This window comes from Lutjanus erythropterus, chromosome 13, assembly GCF_056507025.1.
Source record: "Lutjanus erythropterus isolate fLutEry1 chromosome 13, fLutEry1.hap2, whole genome shotgun sequence".
NCBI lineage: Eukaryota > Metazoa > Chordata > Actinopteri > Lutjaniformes > Lutjanidae > Lutjanus > Lutjanus erythropterus.
This window is the reverse complement of record NC_139329.1, coordinates 31,669,466-31,689,657: the sequence shown is the minus strand read 5'-3', so window position 1 is coordinate 31,689,657 and position 20,192 is coordinate 31,669,466. Positions and strand designations below refer to the sequence as shown.

The 20,192-nt window shown below is 37.2% G+C and overlaps 1 protein-coding gene across 1 annotated transcript; it reads left to right on the top strand.

The window, feature by feature from the left end:
- Positions 1 to 2,043: 2,043 nt before the first annotated feature.
- LOC146316864 (galanin receptor 2a) lies at positions 2,044 to 3,078 on the top strand. The gene has a single exon (XM_084734626.1). The coding sequence runs from the start codon at positions 2,058 to 2,060 to the stop codon at positions 2,979 to 2,981; it is 924 nt and encodes a 307-aa protein (XP_084590752.1). The 5' UTR covers positions 2,044 to 2,057; the 3' UTR covers positions 2,982 to 3,078.
- Positions 3,079 to 20,192: the final 17,114 nt, after the last annotated feature.

The following is a 20,192-nucleotide window of genomic DNA, read 5'->3' as shown; positions in this document are numbered from 1 at the left end:
ATAGAGGTGAAGCAGGAGTTGCCTGATGAGAGAAAAGGGGTGTAAGATTTGGGGAAAAACTGTTTTTAAAATTTACTATAAAAGAAGATGAGTAAGATGAATTAAAAAAAAAAACATCAATGTTTTCATTGACTTTTCGTGATGGACAGAACACAACAAAGCTGTTAATCTCCCCCTTGAGAACATGTGGCATTTTTAACAGTCGCTGACTGCAAGGCACAGATGCTGGTAATGGAGGAGTTAGCAAATGCATCAGCATCAGCTATATCCTGTGCTAAGAGCAGCAGTGTACACCGTGGGCCATTAGCTGACACAGAGTCATAAATGCGGTGGAAAGCCTGATAAAGCCGCCGTCAGGAGCCTGCAGCTCACACCGAAGAAATCAATCAAACAATGGAGAGAGACATTAATATCTCCAGAGAAGGGGAGGAACTGAAAACGTAATCAATGGACTGGTCTTTTGTTCTTTGGAGAGTGCTGATTTTATATAATTCTTGCAGTCCCAAATACCAAAAACCATCTCCACAGTGAGAGATGACTTTAACAGGTCATGAAAGGTCAGATTTTACAGTAAAAACCAAAAAGAATCCCAAAAAGATTGATATACTGTAGACACACCGATTAGATCAACAAGTCAAACAAAGGTTCACAATGTCAAGTGTTGCTGCTAAAAATGAAAGTTAACTTAAAAAACAAAAGGCATATTCCATCCTCTTATAATAATAACAAAACAGGCATGTATTGTACATCAGCAGCTGGTCTGAGGTCATTTCTCTTTAAAGCCAGTCAACCAGAATCAATTTGACCCAAGTGATGTTTGCCTTTCTTCCCTCTACATTCAGCAATCACGCTTAGTAATGAGAGCTGAGAGGCTGCCACCTCTCCCTTCTCCAGTCCAGTTTAACAGGATGGACAACAGTAAACGAGAATCCTGCGCTTTACGTTATGAGGATAGTTCACTCGCAAACATGAGCTTGAAGATACTGCTGTGAAGAAAAACGATGGTGAGTGTGTCAAAATGATGAACAGTTGTTATATCTGACACTATTTTAAAATGCAATGAATTCTGTTAAGACAAATGCATGTTTCACTTTTAAATATTAAGTTAAGACATTTTATATCTTAACAGATGACCACATGGCTCTTGCTATATAAAACCTTGTACTTTTTGTTTTGATATTACATCATATATGTCTTCTGGTGAAGTAAATGTAGGGCTGAAAGATTTTGAAGAAATGTCTAATTGCAATTATTTTGATTAACACTATGGGTCTGCCAAAGCCTGACACCACTTAATTTACTCAAAATGTATTTAAACAAAACTAGAAAGAAAGTTTTTTTTGCCTAAATAGGAAATGTGACTTCCCTCTTTCACTATGAATAACACAAACAGGGCTGCAAATGACAACTACTTTCATTGTCAAAACAACTTATATTTTCTTAATTGAACTGTGTTGTCTATAAAATGTAAGAAAATTGTAAAAAAAATAAATAAATCTGACATTAAAGTGGTAAGTTTACAAGAAAAAAACTTGGATATTATCTGAGATAAAAATTGTAGATTTAAGAGACAAAACTTTCAAATTTATGAGAAAAAAAGAACTTGAATATTCTCAGATCATAAAGTCATGAATTTGTGAGGAAAAAAAAATCTAATTCTCAAGTCAAGTCGTACCTTTGTGACTTTTTTCTTGTAAATTTCAAAAAATATTTAGGACTTTAATCTTGCATATTTTTTGTTTTTTTTCTAGGAACATTATGCCCCTCTGACAGATCTGTATTTTTTTTTAGCTGTGATAACCCTAATGTGGTGCTGTGCAAAAATCAAAAGATATTAGGCTTAATTATTGTATATGTCAAAGAAAAGCATCAAATCCTGAAAAGTTTGAACTAGCTAACCGTTTGGAATTTTTGTTGGAAAAATTACTAAAAACTGAAGAAATTATTAAAAAAGACAGTCACAGATTAACTTTGTAAATCAACTAATCCTAAAAGTACATAATGAAAACTTTTTTTTTTTTTTTAAATTTGAAAGGTGATGTCAAGTCGGTGATAATATGGCCGTTCCCAACACCTATGGGCTGATCTTTGCCTGTACCTGTGGAGTGATCCTGGGCATTGGGCTCTGTGCCAACCTGCTGGTCTTTTCTCTGTTTGCCAAGTACAACACATTGCGTAAGAACCGCCTTGACATCCTCCTACTCAGCATGACTCTGGCTGACTTCCTCACCCTCCTGCTTATCCCCTTCACCTTGCACTCCGCTGTTACCCACTCCTGGCCTCTGGGTGACACCGCCTGCAAGGTCTACCAGTTCCTGCTGGCCTTCAGCCTGGCGGCCAGCACCTACTCACTATGTGCCGTGTCCATGACCCGTGCCATGATCATCACCAACCCTTACCAGCCACCCACCATGGACCTGGTCATCCTCATGTTTGTCCTGGTCTGGGCTCTCAGCTTCTTCATCAGCCTGCCGCTGCGTATGTTTGCCACTAAAGACAACCTGGGCCCAAGTTTGACAAACTTCACCTTCTGCCTTCCAACCATTCATGAGCACCACTACCAAGTGATTCTAAGCCAGTTTGTACTTTACTACTTTGTTCCAATGCTAGTCATCGCCTTCAACTATGTCCGGCTGGCTGTCTTTCTCCACAAGAGCCCTGTAATGTCGGTGTCCAGTGCCAGGAACACCCGCCGTGCCTCTGTCATGGTGTTCTTGGCTGCTGCTACCTTCTCAGTGTGCTGGCTGCCTGGTTATGTGCTGGAGCTGTGTGTGTACCTAGACCTGTATCGCCATGGGCAGGCTTGGGAGACATTTTACTTCATCTGTACTGTGCTGCAGTACCTGCACCCCTGTATCAACCCTGTGCTCTATGTGCTGCTGTCAAAACGCTACCGCCACAGGAGGGCAGCCTGGCTCTTCAGATGTAACAGGAACAGAGTGCAGCCACAGGTCATCAGTGTCACCACAGACAGCTTTTAAACACAGCTGATCTGTTTATGCATCAAGCAATGAGTTGGTAGCATAACTGTTGACACTTTTTATATACACTGTTCATACAAATCAACTACTTCTATGTTCCATATTTGAGGTATCGATGTACCAGACCGATCGCATAAAAATAGAGATTAGCCATGGAATGGATGCATGGTTATGCGCCGCTTCTATGATGAGTGGAGCAACTTCAGCTAATTATAATGGACGTGCTCTGCTGCGGCAGATGTGTCGCGCTCTCTTCCCCTTTGGTGTGCATAAACAACAGGTTGTATTTATTTTAAAATACATAAACATGAACTTATTGGTTAGCTTATCGGTATCGACCATGAGAAGCAGGTATTTATCAGTATTGGCATAGACATTCATACAGGATTAGCAATATAGATGTTATAAAACATATATAGATATGTTTTTACGCACTGGTATCTGTACTCAGTATTGGCCAATAGGCAGTGTTCAGGTATTGGAATCAGGAGGAAATCTCTAATATCTATTTTTAGGTAAACGATGTAAGCACACTGTGATAATGAAGAACTGAAAAAATATGCTGACACCATCATACTGCTGCAGTTTAGTCTTTTTAAAAGTAATGACTGATTAACTTGATTACATTTTTGGGCAGCACTTGGGCATACTGAATTTCCATAAGTCTGATTTTGTTTCTTTTCTTTGCTCCAGATGTTGCTGGCCTTTTGATCCAATTTCTTAGACAATAAGACTTGTTTTGTGTACTATTTGTATGGCTCTCATGGACCAGTTTTCTTTTCTTCTTTTTCTTCTTTTCTGTATATCATCGGAAACATTTTTCCTTGAGAAGTTGTTTGGAGAGAACTGTAGCTTGGTAACTTTCATTTTGTTCTCTTTGTTTAATAACAAAAAAGATTATTGTAATGAAATACTTTGTTTCAATCATTCAAAATAACAATATCTTAAATGACAAAAATCAATAAGACAAGAGAATGTTCTTGTTATTGTGAGAATTTTACACTTTTTTTTTTATTATTATTTTAATAAAAATACTTTTTCTGCATGGCAGTTTACAACAAAGTATGTGAGGTTGGTATATTTGTTTCTTATGTGTTTGAGTACAGGCACTGTGATCAGTCGGTTTGTCTCCTCAGCACCAAGACAAAATCCTGGACATTTACGCTACAGGACAGGATAGCAGGTCTATCTAATGTTGTGCTTATTTACTGTAATAAAAACATGGGTCCACAGACACATTCCTGCTTCAGAGCAAATTTGGTCTCCATTTATTTAACTCCTATTTCATTCCAGTGATACATTTCAAAACACAGACGTGCTGCTTAGACACTCCATATAATTGTGCTGTAGTGTTCCATCATATTTGAAAATCTGAGCATATGGCATGCTCATATGACAAATAAATTTTCACAGGGTGTCTATTATCCAAGCAGCGACAAATCCTTCAGTAAGTTTTGCTGCCTTGGCAGAGGATGGCCATTAAATATGAGCTGTATGATCCACTAGTATTCCTCAGAACTAGTAATGAAAAACCCTGGGGTAAGCTGCAGGCTTCCGTCTTCATACAATTTAATTGAGCCATCAAAGGTGACATTTCACTTGAGGCCAAAATCTGACACTGGACAGAATGATTATGATCTCTAACAGTTTGATTAGGTTGCAGGTTTCAGGGTAAAATACATTATTCACATTGCTAAAGTATATCCTACAAAAGTTGATGGTTAATTTGTCAGTTATGTTGTTATTATAATTCTGCCTGGACAGGATGCCATCAAGGAACAACATGCATGCATGTACAATACAGGAGATGGTGAGGGGAGGAGTGATTTATTTCTCCTAAATACAGTTAGACTATCTTTGGGCAGTGCTTGTACAAATACAGGTGTTACTGCTTATAATAATAATACTTTTTATAACAGAATATTGTGGCTACACTAGACTTATCCCTACATGACATAGTACCATCTACTCAGATATTGTCAGAGGTTTAATCACATGCTTATTGCAAAATCAATTAGAAAAAAATGGGAAAGGCTGTACCTATTGTCATTTTTAGTCATGCAAAGATTCTATCAAGGTTTTTAAATTAAGCTTTGAATGTCTGTCATCATATTTTATGTGATTAATGGTGCTGTTTGCTTACCGTTGATACCAGTGTGTGCCTCCCTTTGTGTGCCACAAGTACAAGAACGAATACTTTTTTTTAGTGTGGTTAAAAAGCTAATTGTTTCAGTGCAATAGATAAAAACATGTTGTGCATTATGGCAATGATTACATCTATGTGTGCAGGAATACCTGGTTTACGCAGAGTGAATGGACATTCAAATAGCACATCACCAACCCTAAGTGTTTTAGGGATGACTGCTTCTTTAAATATTAGCTTAATCCCCCAGGAGCTGATGGCTGTCCACTGGATGGATCAACAGTAACACCACCAGCTTCAGTGTGCCATTCCTGGCTCGCTAGCAGCACGCGCTCATCAGATAAAAGCTCACACCTGTGTTCCGACTTTTTCTCAGGCAGCTAATAGGCCTGAAGTCTGGAGTGGGAGAGGAATAAGCAGAGGGCCATGCAGCAGGTGAAACCAAAGGGATTGGGGAAAGGGAATAACAAGTCTGGCTGAGTTCTGGCGGCTGCTGCAGTAATAGGAGACAACCTGCCCCTCCCTCTGTCAGCTCGCCCCCTGACTTTTGGCCTTCTCTTTAGCGTACAGCAAGGGCAGCTGGCCTGACTCGTACAGACCGTCATCGGTAGACCATCAGCATGTCGGATATGGTGAACCAATAAAGGACACGTGCTCTGGCGCATCAAGTAAAACTACTGAATATATTTCAGAGCATAGAGATTGCTCTGCAACTTCTGAACACAACAAGGTTATCCATAAACAATAAAAACAAATATTACTGTCATAACTGCTGCAAATTACTCTGTGAAATGCACCCTCACTACATGTGTTGATAATTTTCTGTCACCTGTCGTCACTTTCACTAACCTTAGCTTTCTTTGTTGCATTGTTATTCAGTCACCTCATTATCCTGTTAATTATGGGGTCATTCATTATACAATTCACAGTACATAGTATAGTATTAATTTTTTACTATCAAATCAGAAAGAAAAAGCAGCAAATAAGCACAACTGAAAAGCTGGAACCAGATAATGTTTGGTATATTTGCTAGAAAAAAAATACTTAAATGATTATTTTAATTTTAATTTTATAAAAATAGTTGCAACTAACCAATTTACTGTTTTAATCCTGCTAGAGGAACCAATTTGATGAGGCCACCAGAGGTTGCTAGGGGATGCTAAAACCTCCCAAAAACAAGTGCTTGGGTTCAGATCCATGTTTGTCAATCCAGACAAAGTTTGGTTGCTCCAGATGTGATACACATGTAATATTTCTCAAAGCAAAAGCTGCTTAGAAATAATTTAAATAATAAATAATGATAAATAAAAATTTTATGCCAGAACTAAGAAAACATACTTCTGTTTTTATTTATTTTCCAGCTGACACAAGCAGTCATTCAATCAATTGATTGGACAGTGAATATATGACATTAATTTTTACAGGCCTCATCAATAAATAATTTTATAAAGCATTTAAAGTATTCAGAAGTATTTCTCCAAGGCAAATCTCTTTCTCATCTCTCTCATCTCTGGTTTTCTTCTTCTATGAGAGTGAATGGAATATCTTTTTTGGATTGTTTGGATTCCATTTCCACCTGCCTTTCCATCACTGCCTGAGATCCCATCATACTCAACATGAGACATTTAATGCCTCTCATAGAAAATCAATCAGAGTCACAGGCTCTGTCAGCTTGATCTGGCTCAACCCCAGGGCTTAAAAAGAAGTTTGAGTTTAAGAAGTTACTTTATTGGCAGGCATCTCCTGCTTATCAAGTACAATATAAAAAACAAGGCTTCAGAACATCAGCTAGTCCACATTAGGGATAAGTAATACCAACTTTTTAAATCTAATGTCACAATTTGAACAAAACTGATACAGATACTGATTATTTCTTATATAGGATGTGATCTTTCAAAATAAGGGTAATTTTTAGTAAACACTGTTCTGTGCAGAGGCCTTGGATTCAATTCTTGCCTGCGGCTCTTGCTGTGTGTCATCCCTTCATTCTCTCCCCCCTTCCCTGTCTCTCTCCAGCTGTCCTATCACGATAAAGGCACAAAAAGGCAGAAAAAAATTGCACCACACCACGTTACGTTTTCTCTTTGCCACTCTCAAAAGTTTGATGCAGAGGTGTGTAAATATGCATGGTCACATTGTTAATTTTTCAGGAAAAATTAAAATAAAAAAATGCATTTTGCTTCCTTTCAATTCTGCATTACACTTTTTCTATTTTATGTGGCCTGTTCTGGTAATATAGCATCTACATGTTTGCTTTAAACTCACAGATACAAAATATTATATTCTATGGGCCTGCATATCAAGTTTGTCAAGTCAGCTTGTTCCTTGGGAGAACTGTATTAAGTTAATACTATGTCAGTGTTTGCCAGCAATACATCTGAGTTAAGAAAACCCAGCAAAGCACACTATTAAACTATTTCTATAATGGTTGTAAGGCGTTTTTCCAGAACATCTACGCTGGAGCTGCTGCCAGAATGTAATTTAATTACCATGTCACTTTTAAACTCCCTGCCCTGGTCACTATGCATCTACTACATGAAGTAGCCCTTCGCAGACAGATCTAAATTTATTACATAAGATGACTAACACCACAGTTTCTTGTTCAACATTATCATGTATCAGATAAGCAACAGTGTACAATCTAGTCTGCCTCAAGAATGTTGGTACAACTTAATCATGCACTTGCTAAATAAAGAGGGTGTATTTTTGAGTTTTATTGACCTAATGTTGTGTCTCCCTTAGGGACACCACCGTGTGTGTTTGCTAAACACCAAATGATTTGCATTTATGCATTTAGAGAAACTGCCAGATTAATATTGTTCCTAATTATTAGCAAAAACTGGGCTTTTGGGATTTATATGAATGCACCTGACTGTACAAATACATTAGTCTGTGTCTGCAAGGGCCAGGTGTACAGCCTGAAAAACGAAGAAGTCACTGCAACAACATCGATGTTTTTATAGTTACAACATGCTGTTTCTAAGATTAGTGAAAACTGTGAAAATTCACTGTAATGCTCTGTAAACGTTACACTTTAAACTCCATTTAGCAAACATTGCATCCAGCTGCACACACAGGACACCAGAATTACACTAAAAAAAGCACCTCTTGGCACATCTGCTGCACCATAGTGGCTCTGAACACTACGCCCGGCTGAATTCAGAGCTGATCCCAATATCAAAAACAAGACATGGGCTGCAAAATGGCCCAAAAATAAACTCCACACGGACAAATAGGTGGCAACTCATTCCAACAGGGACTGGCTCAAATAATTAGTGAATTCCAAATTTGTCCAATACCTTGGCAAGCCCTGTCCATGGTGCTGAGTCTGTGTGCCTGAAAAGCACTAACTCCAGCAGTCCTGACTTAAATTTAACACAAACAGCTCCATTCAAACAAACAAGGTACCTTAAATTTGAGCCATTGCAAGCCACAAAACCACTTCACCAATTACACAGTATCGTTATGCACTGGGGATAAAGTAACTAAGTACATTTACTGTATTGATCTGGTGTGAATCAGCAAGCTGTCATCCACCTTTACTGGCTGCAACAATAAAGCAATAAACACATTAATGTAAAAATAATTATAATCCATTAATATGTAGCATACTGAAATGGGTCAACCTGCATAACGGGTCTTTGACTGATGACACTATGAGTATATTTTGATGCTAATACTTGTACTTTACTTGATGTCTTTACTTTTATTTAGAGTATTTTTACACTGATTTTACAACTTTTTCTAAAAGATATGAATTCTTCATCCATGACTACAGACCAGACATTATGCCATTAAAAAAAAACAGAGAGGGAGCAGAGAGAAAGTAGTGGGAGTGTTTGCCTCACCTACCACAATATCTGAAGAGGTCCCGATCATGGTGGCAAAGTGATGATCACTACCTAACCACTTCATAGTTCTTGTCAGAAGTCGTGACATTATCCAACTTTCTCAGGTCCCGTTTGGAAGCGACATGTCCTCCTTTCTGCTCTGTCAGTCATTTCCTTCAGCTTCTCTCTGGACTCCAGACTCTACTTAAGTAGCCATTTAGGTTTAGGCGAGCTAAGTGTATGCTAACTTACATTTCCAGTACAACAAGTGGCCATTGAAGATGACCACTGAGGATCTGGCAGGTGATAGACCCAGATATTCTTCTCAGGAGTTGTTTGAAACTAAATTCTGATCTAAAAGGTGAGTGAATACTGGACAATATTCATTTGGTGGCTAAAAATATGAATCCAATCTGGGGTGCTTATGCTTATGTCGCTCTGCATTTGCAGAGTTGTTGCAGTCAGTGGTTAGCCACAACAAAGGCAATATTTTGCCAACTATTTTGATAATCGATTAATTAATTTAGGCATTTCTCAAAGAATTGCAAACATTTGCAAAAAAAGACCAAAGAAGCAATCACTTTGGGGCCTGGGAGGCTGTGATTATTTCACTTTTCTTTTTTTTTTTTTTTTTTTTTTACAATTTATAGACTAAGCAATCAATCAACTGTGAAAATAATGGGCAGATTAATTGATTGTTAGTTGCGGCCACGATTTAATACATTTATATGCAGATGATTTTCTTCACTAATGACACCATTACAATGTCATTATGCAGCAATGTTCACTAACAAATGTATGTAAGGCCAATGTACAGTATTGGCTACCTAAATTTTGTGAATTCCTGAGAGACCACATTCTTGACACACTCTACCAAGTTAAGCAATACACATAGCTGACAGAAAATAGTTGTGGCTACACACTGTAAGATCAGAGGGCTCTTGCCATGAGCTAATCATTCCATGTGCCATATAGGCAAGTGTTGAAGGAGTGTTGCCTGTTTATTTATAGGAGTCTCTAAGGTTCCACGGCAGAGGGTTGCTTTTTGAGCTGGATTCAATTACAGCTCTGGTGGAAGCTGAAAATACATCTATACAGACACAAACATGAGTATAAATTCTTAATATGAATCTGGAGGCCTAGTTTATTGTGCTGTATTTACAATAGTTAAAGCACACAATGGCCATGTTCTCTCCAGAGAAATATAGCTTCCACATGTAATATTAAAGACATTAAGGCCACATTTTGAATACTCATATAGGACTCTTACTTCTTTTCTTTGTGTGCTGACTGAAATGTAGGGAACCTAACTATTAAAAATAGATAATGGATGCAGAATAGTAGTGTATGAATACATAACAACCATGATGGCAAAAGCACCTGTCACACTAGTTCTCTGTGCCCAAAAACACAACGTTATATTAAATTTTTAAGTTAGATACACAACGGCAACACTTAGAAAACATCAACTGAGAATGAATAGACAGAAATTAATGCCAAACAGGGAGATAAATCAGCTGCAATGCTTTGAATTGGCCTTGTTTGTTAGCACGAGGAAGTAAAGAAAGATTTATTAATGAGCAGGCAAAGGTTAGAGGATTTCAAGGAAGCTATGGATTGAGAAATTCTATCGGACACATGGCAACAACTTGCAGTCCAGATGGTCAGCAGCACCAGCCCCTGCCTGACCTAATATCACGGCTCAGCAGTCTGTTTACGTTGTAGAGCTCACTGTAACATGTGGGGACATGGCAGGTGAGGTGCAAAAGAGGAAAATGTTTGAGTTGACACTGAGTAAACCTCTGAGCTTCTGAACAAGTGAGGCCTTGTAAGTGCCAGTGTAAACACGGTTCTTCCTATAAAGAAAATAATCCAAAAAAAAAAAAAGGAAAACCTGCACTCACTTCAAATGATTCTTCAAATTATTTGTACAGGCAGAATGTTTTTTTTTTTGATGATTTGGCTGTAGAGTGTCCAGCAGCTTGCCAAGAAAAGAAACCAGTCAGGGTGTATAGTAGAGCATGGAAATCTATTTAATCTATCTGTAGAGGAGGTGTTATTGTATGTGACAGAGAGGACATAGAAGCATCAGCAGAAAATCACCAGGTTGCTGTGGTCTTGTTGGGTTTTAGGTTGAGATGGGTCTCTGAAACTGAACAGTTTACATCCAGCAGTGCTAACCTGTTGTTATTGTGTGTTAGTGGAGCTGAAAATAATTTCATGTAGTATCATATTGACAAATTATAGCAGATTGGAAAACTATTTTGTGTCATGGACCCAGTTGACCGATTAAAGTTGTGGTAGGCAGTTCATTTTTGGGCAGAAATTCATTATGCCCGAGCTTCCCTCCTGATTTGCAAATGTTCCACCGAAACAAGTTCCCCTTCGAGACTATTTTGCAGCATTAGCATCACTGCATCCTTGGTTTAGCGCCACCCAAGATGTTTGTGATTGGTTTAAAGAAATGCAAACAAGGCAGGGTGTTTTTTTTCCCTTATAGCAGAATGTGTAAGCATGGAGCCAGACCTTTCTCCAGTGCTGAGCGCTCTCCTGTTGAGGCTTTAGAAAGTCTGGGCCTTTCAGAGAGAGAGGGTGCTAATATTGTCTGTCTAGAAATGCAGGGCTGCGTTCAGCCCAGACAACAACAACAGCGGTGCATTGAACACCTTGTTGTGTATGCAAGCACACTGCACTGCACTGCTTTTTTAATACAGTGGTGTTTACGCACACATCACTGCTGATTGGGTAATACCTCTGACACACCCACCAAATGAGAGGAAACATCTCAAAGCCCGTTGCACACTGTTGCACACCGTTTTGAGGAAACAGGTATTTCAATCTGAAAACAGTGCACACTGTTTTCAGACAGAAGAGTTTTCAGAGAGAGAGGTATTGTGTATGTTCAAATGTTGCCTTCTGCAGCTTTAATCATTCAGTGTATAATAATATAAAATGTCAGAAGGTAGTGAAAAATACTACAACTTCATAAAACACCAAGGTGATGTCTTTACGTGTCTTGTTTTGTCAAATCTACCCTGCAAAACCCAACAATATTAAGTTTGCAGTTATGTAAACAAGTCTTCACATTTGAGAAGCTGGAACCAGACAATGTTTTGACATTAAAAAATGACTTTAACAATGAAATTAAATAAATAAATTATTAATATTCTGTATATCGACTATGAGTTCAGTGCTAGAACAGATATTTTAAATATAAAAATCCTTGTGTTTTGCTAAATCTTGTGTGAAAATATTCTTGATGAGGCTCTGCATGTTGAGAATGATTAGGGATTACATACAGACTGATATACTGATTTATATGAAGGGCAAAAGGAACTCAGACACCCTGCTGGTATGCAGTCATATTCCTGAGAGTCTGAGAGTAGAATCATATAAACAGAAAGTTACCAATAAAAATTAAGCTTTGAGACCTTTGAAGTTGATTAACAACCCATGTGTGGCTCTCCTGTGAACTGATCCCCCCCGCAGTTGCCCCCAGCCTAGATTTTGGACGACACTGTCTACTAAAAAAGGGAAAGGCTTGATCAAGGAGTGAAATGATAATCCGAGGTAGGCGTGGGATGGGACATGCAGAGGTAATTCCAAGGAACCCTGCCCTCCGGATCTAAGGTATCCAGTTTCATCTCCTGCTGCATGCTTGGTTACCTATCAGCAAAAACATGAACATCAACTTCAGATGACAGCGGGCTAAAATTGGTGGCTATCAAAACGCAGGAACTGGCAAGCAGCTTGGTGGGGGTATCCACTTTCTGGAGTGGAAGCCCTGGGTTCAGACACCTCAGGGTGAGGAGGCTGTGTGCAGAGCGGGTAATGGGGACGGCATAAACACAGCTTAGGCTCTATTAGGCAAAAACTTTCACACTATTAATTAGATGCAGCTGCACACGCTTCTCACATCTCAGCCATATACACTGGCTGATGAGTGAAGACTGGGATGTATGTCGTAATTCAAACAAAGTTCACCCTACAGTATAAGTTTAAGATTTGTGACAAGATATATTTATTTATTTACGGCTATTCACCTGAGTATAGAGTAAATCTTTAAAATGAGCAGTGAAAAATCAGCAAGTATGGTGTTGGTAATTTTCAGATGTATCAGCTGATATTATTATTGGATTTCTTTTAAACCATCAAATATACTTATCGACACCTGTGAATTGACAGGGCAACAGTGTCTGGGTTAAAGCTGGGAAAAATTTGGTTGAAACGTTAAATGCACAATGCGTGACTTCTGCCACTAGGAGTCTCTCATCTCTCTCACATCAAAACAGTAACAAAAGACGTAGTTTGATGATGTCGTGAAGTAGCGCGGGATCATGGTAGTTTTTGTCTTCATCCTTAATACTGTTTAGATGTCTGGATAAGTTATAACCACTGCTTCGACAGCATTCAGTCACTATATTTCAACATATAGTTGGGACCTGCTGCACACTGAGATTTATGTGCCGCATGTGCTGTCATCTGCTGCGGCCCAGTTTCAATTCCAACCTGTTGCACCTCCTCTCTCTCCGCATTTCCTGTTCAGCTGTCCTGTCAAATAAAAGGCCAAAAAAAATAAAAAATAAACCAGGTTTAAGTAGGAGCTAAGAATATTGATAATAATCTCTGTAACAGTACATATCATTTCATGTCACAGTATTCATGTATATCACGACGGAGTGCTTTCTTTAAAAAATCTGTTGAAAAATTCTCAGCAGATAAGATAAGCAGACAGTAATGTATGTTTTATGGTAAATCCAGCAACTGGAAATCCTGACAAATCAAACCATGTATCACACCGATGCACGAATCATTTAAAACTGAATAATAATATAGTAAAATAGTATTGTCATGATGCAGTCAGGGGTGGCAGTAACTAATTACAAATACTCAAATTACTGTAATTAAGTAGTTTTTTTGGGTACTTGTACTTTTAGTAGATTTTCAAGTCTGTAATTTTACTCATATTTAACTATCCTAGTAGCCAATAAGGTGATCTGATCGCGAATGAGCCAATGAAAACAAAGATATACAAACAAAGAAAAAAACAAAATGCTGTGGCAGCACGTTTGGAGTCAGGATGTTAATGATTAATGATTAATTGATTAATCACCGTTAAGAATTTAGCCAATTAAAATTGTATTCGTAATAGATGTGGCAGCAATTTGCACTGAGCCATTTGTTGAATAAAGACAATTAAACTTTGACTTAAAATGAGAAAAATTACAAAAAAGCATACTTTGTATCTAAGAAATTATTAATGATTAATCAGTTGTTTGCATTTTCAGTTATTGGTTAAGGATACAGAATTTGCAACCCTTGTTTGGAGAAATGACAGTGACATCAGCAGTTAAAAGTAACTAATACTCCGAGTAGTTTTTACAACAAATGCTTTGTACTTTTGCTTAATTACATTTTTAACACCAGTACTTTTACTTGTAACTAAGTAACATTTCAGCAGTGTAACGGTAGATTTTCTGTACTCTTTCCACCACTGAATGAAGTCTTGTCAAGTGATTGCTACCAAAGTATAAACATTATGATAAACTTATATCATCTCATAGTAATGAAGTTCCTGCTTACAGTGACTTTTTTCCCATCTTTGTCCTAAGTTTTGCTCTTGGTAATAAGTTATTTGGAATAATTACCCGCAACCCTTTATTGAAGCAGTTTGTAGACTTAAGGTAAAGCAGCTTGAATCGGAGGCCTCCCAGATATAGCTCTACCTTTATAGACTCATTCCAGTGTCTGAGACGCTGTCATCACCAGTCCTACAGAGCATACGTCAGACTGGGTCAAATGCCCCCTATTTCATTTCGAGGAGAGTAGCTGGAACTGGAACGACGTAATCTGGAGGAGCTGTTGACTTGCACGGCTGACCTTCTAAAAACTCCTCTTTCAATTTATAACACCCACTCTCACACACACAAACATGATATGCACATGTGTTCATTCACCAATCGCACTAATAGCAACGCCGGATACACACTTACAGAAATACACACACACACACACACACTTTGTAAATACTTGGCCTGGGGTTCAGGAGGAGGAAAGCCAAGGGGAGTCACTGACACAAGTTGCTACTGTGGTTACCTCACGTCTGTAATGAGTTAGTGAGGAACCTCATTCTGTCTATATTTAGACAAAGACAAGCTACAGGAGAACGAGTGCAATTAATCAAAATACCGTAAACATCGCCTGCTTCCACGGAAATACTAAAAGTTAATGTTTCAGAATATCTGCATTTTCATTATATTATATTTGTAATATTGACATCATATTTATGATGAAGTCAGTCATAATTAATCTTTTTCATCATACTTTTGTGGCAGAGATTAACTCTCAAATAGGATATATAAAAAGTTGTGATATAAAAAAATTAAATTTATCTATTTATGTATTTAATTATATATTTATTTGTGTTAAATTTATTCATTCTTTCTTTCTTTTCTTTTTTTTTTAATCAGCTTATCACAGCGATATCAGTTTCAGCATATATGTAGCCCAGTATTTGCTCATATGAAAATTTTCTTTCTTGCAGAACATAATGCAGATTGTTTTTAATTTTTTAGCTTTTAAGTTTGCATTATGTTCTTAATTGAAGTTTAATATATATAGCTTATATATAGTTTTATTTGTGTTTATAGTTTTTATAGTCATAATTATTAAAAATACAGGTGAAAATTAAGTGATATCATTTTGGACAATACATTTTATTGTTAAACTGTAAAATATTCTGCCTCCATCACGTATCTTTGTCATAGCTTTGTGTGTTTGTATATTCTATATTTTGTCTATTATATTCTGTATAAAAAATATTGGCTGATATATTGATACTAGTGATGCAAATTGTAAGCAATTTTTTAAATCGTTCATTGGTAACTTTAACAATCAATTAATCAATTAATCATTATTTTAAAAAATAAAGGTTTTGTTTATACGAAACAATGCCAAATGCATTTTTCCTCTCAATTTAACCTTTATTTCCAAAACACTATATTGCATATTCTCTTAGAGCATGATGATTAATTGGTCAGCAATCAATCATTATCATCCCTAATCGATATCAAATTATTTTTACTGCATATTATCAGTATCGGCCTATTTCTTTACTATTTCTTTTCATTGAATAATTTCTTGGGTCTATATTAAGTCCAAGGCTAGGCTTTTTTTTTCTGATACATTTCTCTTGTGTTGTTCTTTCAAATTAAGCAGAAGTGTAAAAAATATGCTATGATAGGGACATGCAAAGTATATTTTCTATCTTGTATGGGGTCCCTAGCTGAAGAAAAATCGAGAAACTCTGGTTTAAGGTATTTCTTATCATATTATCACAATTATTAAATCCCGATGATATAAATATCAGCCGAGATCACTGACGGTTCAGAGAACGATTCAAAGAAAACTAAATTTTTTTTGAAGAATGATGAGAAAGCAGATGTTTTCTCAGTGTGAGTGAATCCACAGTATCCTGTTACCATGGGGGTCTCCTGCATTCAGAGGTCGAGCCATTAATAACGATGGGAGGTTCCTCGCTGTCAGCATTCATACACCCTGCAAGCTTTACGGCATGTCTCTCTCAGGCTACGTCTCATTACATGCAGCCACTGTTAAGTATGCACATACTTTACGTGTATATCTATCCACAAATAAAAAAAAAATATGTATGGGTTTTAATAGAAGGCACAGCTGCAAGACCCACCACAAGCACGCATTGCAACAAAGTGTACAGTATGTATCATTTTACCATTATTAAATAATGAAGAGATAATATGAATAATGTGCTCAGACGAGACTTTAATAGGAAAATACCACTAACGAGTTTTAAAAAATTGTAAATAAAGGTGATATGAGGAGGTTGCACCCAATTATAAAAGTCACGTGTCCCTTCCTCAGCTTGTTTGTTATTGTTGGTTTCCTTGGATATAGTCAAGGCCTGACACCTTGGTTTGACCCAGACAGTCATTTGGTGAACGCTATATGCTAACACATTAGCAGCAGGCGGCACCGTGTCCTGACACGGTGCCGCCTGCTGACATTTGACTCTGAAATCCTAGCCTTTGTTCAGTAATGGAAAGGTCCAAAAAAAAAAGTTCTCCTCTGGGAAACGCGCGCTTGTTAACCTGACTGCAGAAAAAACCTCTCTGACATAAAAGTTTGTGATGGCATGTTATACCCGCCAAAGACTGCCCGCATCTACGTAATAATGCAAACCGTCCAGGTTGGTTTTAGTAACACTGATTAGCACCCCTGTGCTATTATTGCTGTGCTCCTGTGTCTACAACTGCAGCACGATGCAGCTTTATGAAGGCAACGAAAGTGGAAAAAACAGAGCTATAAATAGATCACAATGCTGCAGTGCACATGTAACCACACTCTGTACCACCAACGAACATCTTTTAAACTATTTATCATTGAGTCTTTAAGTGTAAAAGAATTATTCATCTCTAATGTGAAAGAAAGTAGACTTTGAACTTGTGTTGGATAAAACACTTTTTACATGTTTGATGCTCACTGCAATGATTTTGATCTGTTTATTTTATTTTATTCTGAGTAGTTGTGTTATGAATCTTTACTGTTGTTTCATTTGATTGAATTGCATACAGTGAAAAATGTGGCAATAAGCCAGAATACTCATGTTTCACACAAGGTTGATTGATGATGGAGGAGCTCATGCAATTGGGTGTGTGTGTGAGTCTGTCTGTGTGTGTGTGACCTGCAGCTCATTTCTCATACTACTGACCGATCATCCCAATTTTTGTGCACATTTATAAACATATATGTAACTCAGCATTAATTCATTTTGTCATTAAGTTAATGTAAAAGTTTTACTTATTCGAGTTAATCAAACTTAAAAATTCTAGTAGTTATTTTCGGAATACTTAAGAACTTTTAACATGACTTTTTCTAACTTGAGGTCTGACTTGAAATGATGAGTTGAATGAATGTTGTGTACAGAATTCAGTTGATTCAGCCATATTAGGAGACTTCCCAGCATGCATTGTGTAAGAGTTAAAAGTGTAATAAATTCACTGGGAGTGGTTTTACATATTGTCTTTGTGCCAGTGCTGGAAGAAAGTTGCTTCAGCAGAAGAAGCTGTAAGTTCTTGGTTTGAAAAGAAGAACTGACTTTTCAAACTGAGAAAGTGTAAAAGGAAATCAACTTTGTTGTTAATGTTTGGCTGTGTGACTGAAGAGTTGTTGGTTCAACTTAATATCTTAAGCTCATTGAACATTTCTTCTCAAGTACTTCATTTTGTTTGACTTTTAACGATGAGTTGAATGAATGTACTGTACAAAGTCATTAAATTAAGTTTGTATAGAAACAAAGCCAGCAAATTAGCACGTCACAGTGTGTATTATTTAAAGTGTAAAAGGAAATCAGATTTGTTTGTAATGTTCATCAGTAAGACTGAAGAGTTGTTGGTTCAACTTAATATCTAAAGCTTATTTATCAAGTTTTCTCAAGTGCAGCTGAATTAATATAAACTTAATTTGATTAGAAAACTATTTAATAGTACAAATTACTTTTGCAGTGTAGTTGCATTTACATGCAATGAAATCACAAAATTTAGCGGTTACAGTCACTGAGAAAAAAATTAAAATTAAAATGACTAATCAAAGATTATAATGAGCTTTCTTTCTGGCAGTTTTTGGCTAGTTTCCTGGCAGAGAGCTGCACTCTACTGCACTGTAAAAAATAAAGTACTTGTTTTGACTTAATAAAAGTTAGTGTCTGGGCTGCCTTAAGTTAACTAATTAATTAATTAACTAATTTTAAGTTAACAGAATTTGAAAAGACAAGTTGAGGTAATGTGGAAAAAAATTCTTCGTCTAAATAGTGAGAGTTGCTAGTTCTCTGAAGAATTACCAAGACGGTGCGATGAATCAGATCTCTTTACTTCATGCAGCATGGAGAGAAGACTCTAGCACAGTGTTCTCTGAGGGTCTTACAAAGCATCTTGCCTCATATGCAAAACAACAGTTGCTGATTCTCTAACAGTGTCGATTCAATCATTCCTTTAACAATGTGTAGGCACACTCCTGAGTATACTGTTCCACTGATTTGATTGATTGATTTTTCACTCAGGCTTACAGTCGCCTTCCTATTTCACAACTTACATACAGAGACTCACAAAATTAGTACATTGATTATTCATCAAATTTGTTCATCTTCCACAGTAATCAGTAATTATTCAAAACAAATGAATAAATAATTTTCAAGTCAAATAAAGTCGGTATTAATTCAGCTGCATTTGAGAAAACATGTTCAATAAACTTAAAGGAAGAATCAGTAGGATTTGCTGCTTGTAAACACACTAGAAAAACATTAGAACATCAAATACCAGTGTTTGGTTAAGTGTCCTGGGCACAGAAAAATAATGAGGAATGTTTAAATGCCTGCATTTCCTTATTGTCTCATTATTTTGTTCTCCAGATGTTTTACCGACCCAACACATTGGTGTCTGATGTCTTGGGAATGAGACTTAACAATCAACTATCCTTATGGTGTGTTCACAGACAGTTTAGATAAATCCTGATTCTGCCTTTAAAATATTGTTGCATGAACAACTTACAAACTTAATTTAATGAGTTGACTGAGCTCTGTACATCCATTTCAAGTCAAAAGGCTGCAAGTTCTGAACTGTTCTGAAAATAAAACACTAGAAACTTTAAGTTTAATTAACTTGAATAAGTAAAACATCTATATTTACGTTACGTAATGAGAAAAGATTGGTTGATTCCACTAAATCCCTGTGTGATTTTTCTACAGGGTGGGTACACTCTTCTAGTTTACTGAGTGTGCTCAAAATAAATCTTAAATTTAATCTAAAATCTAAATGTAATCTGCAGAGGATTTACAGCCTGATAAGAAACTAATACGAGCAGCTGTTTTCCTTTTTCCACCTGAGTACCTCGTGACCCCGAGGCTAGGTCACTTGTCTTCTGGCGGCCCCTGTGTTCCAACTTGTACAATTGAGACCCTCAAGTGCTCGGAACGGTGAATATTATTTTGGCTGTGGCTTCCCGAAGACGCTCTCCTCCTCTCTGGCTACTCAGGTGTCAGTCAAGCCAGCAGTTTCCACTGGCCGGGTCCAGGAGGGCCCCTGGTTATACGAGGCTCTGTGCTGCAAGGCATTCAGGTTATTTCATCCTATTTATTTCAAGACACATTATATATGTAGGCCTAGCTGCAGAAGGGAAAAAAACTCTCACTACACTTAACAAGCTGGA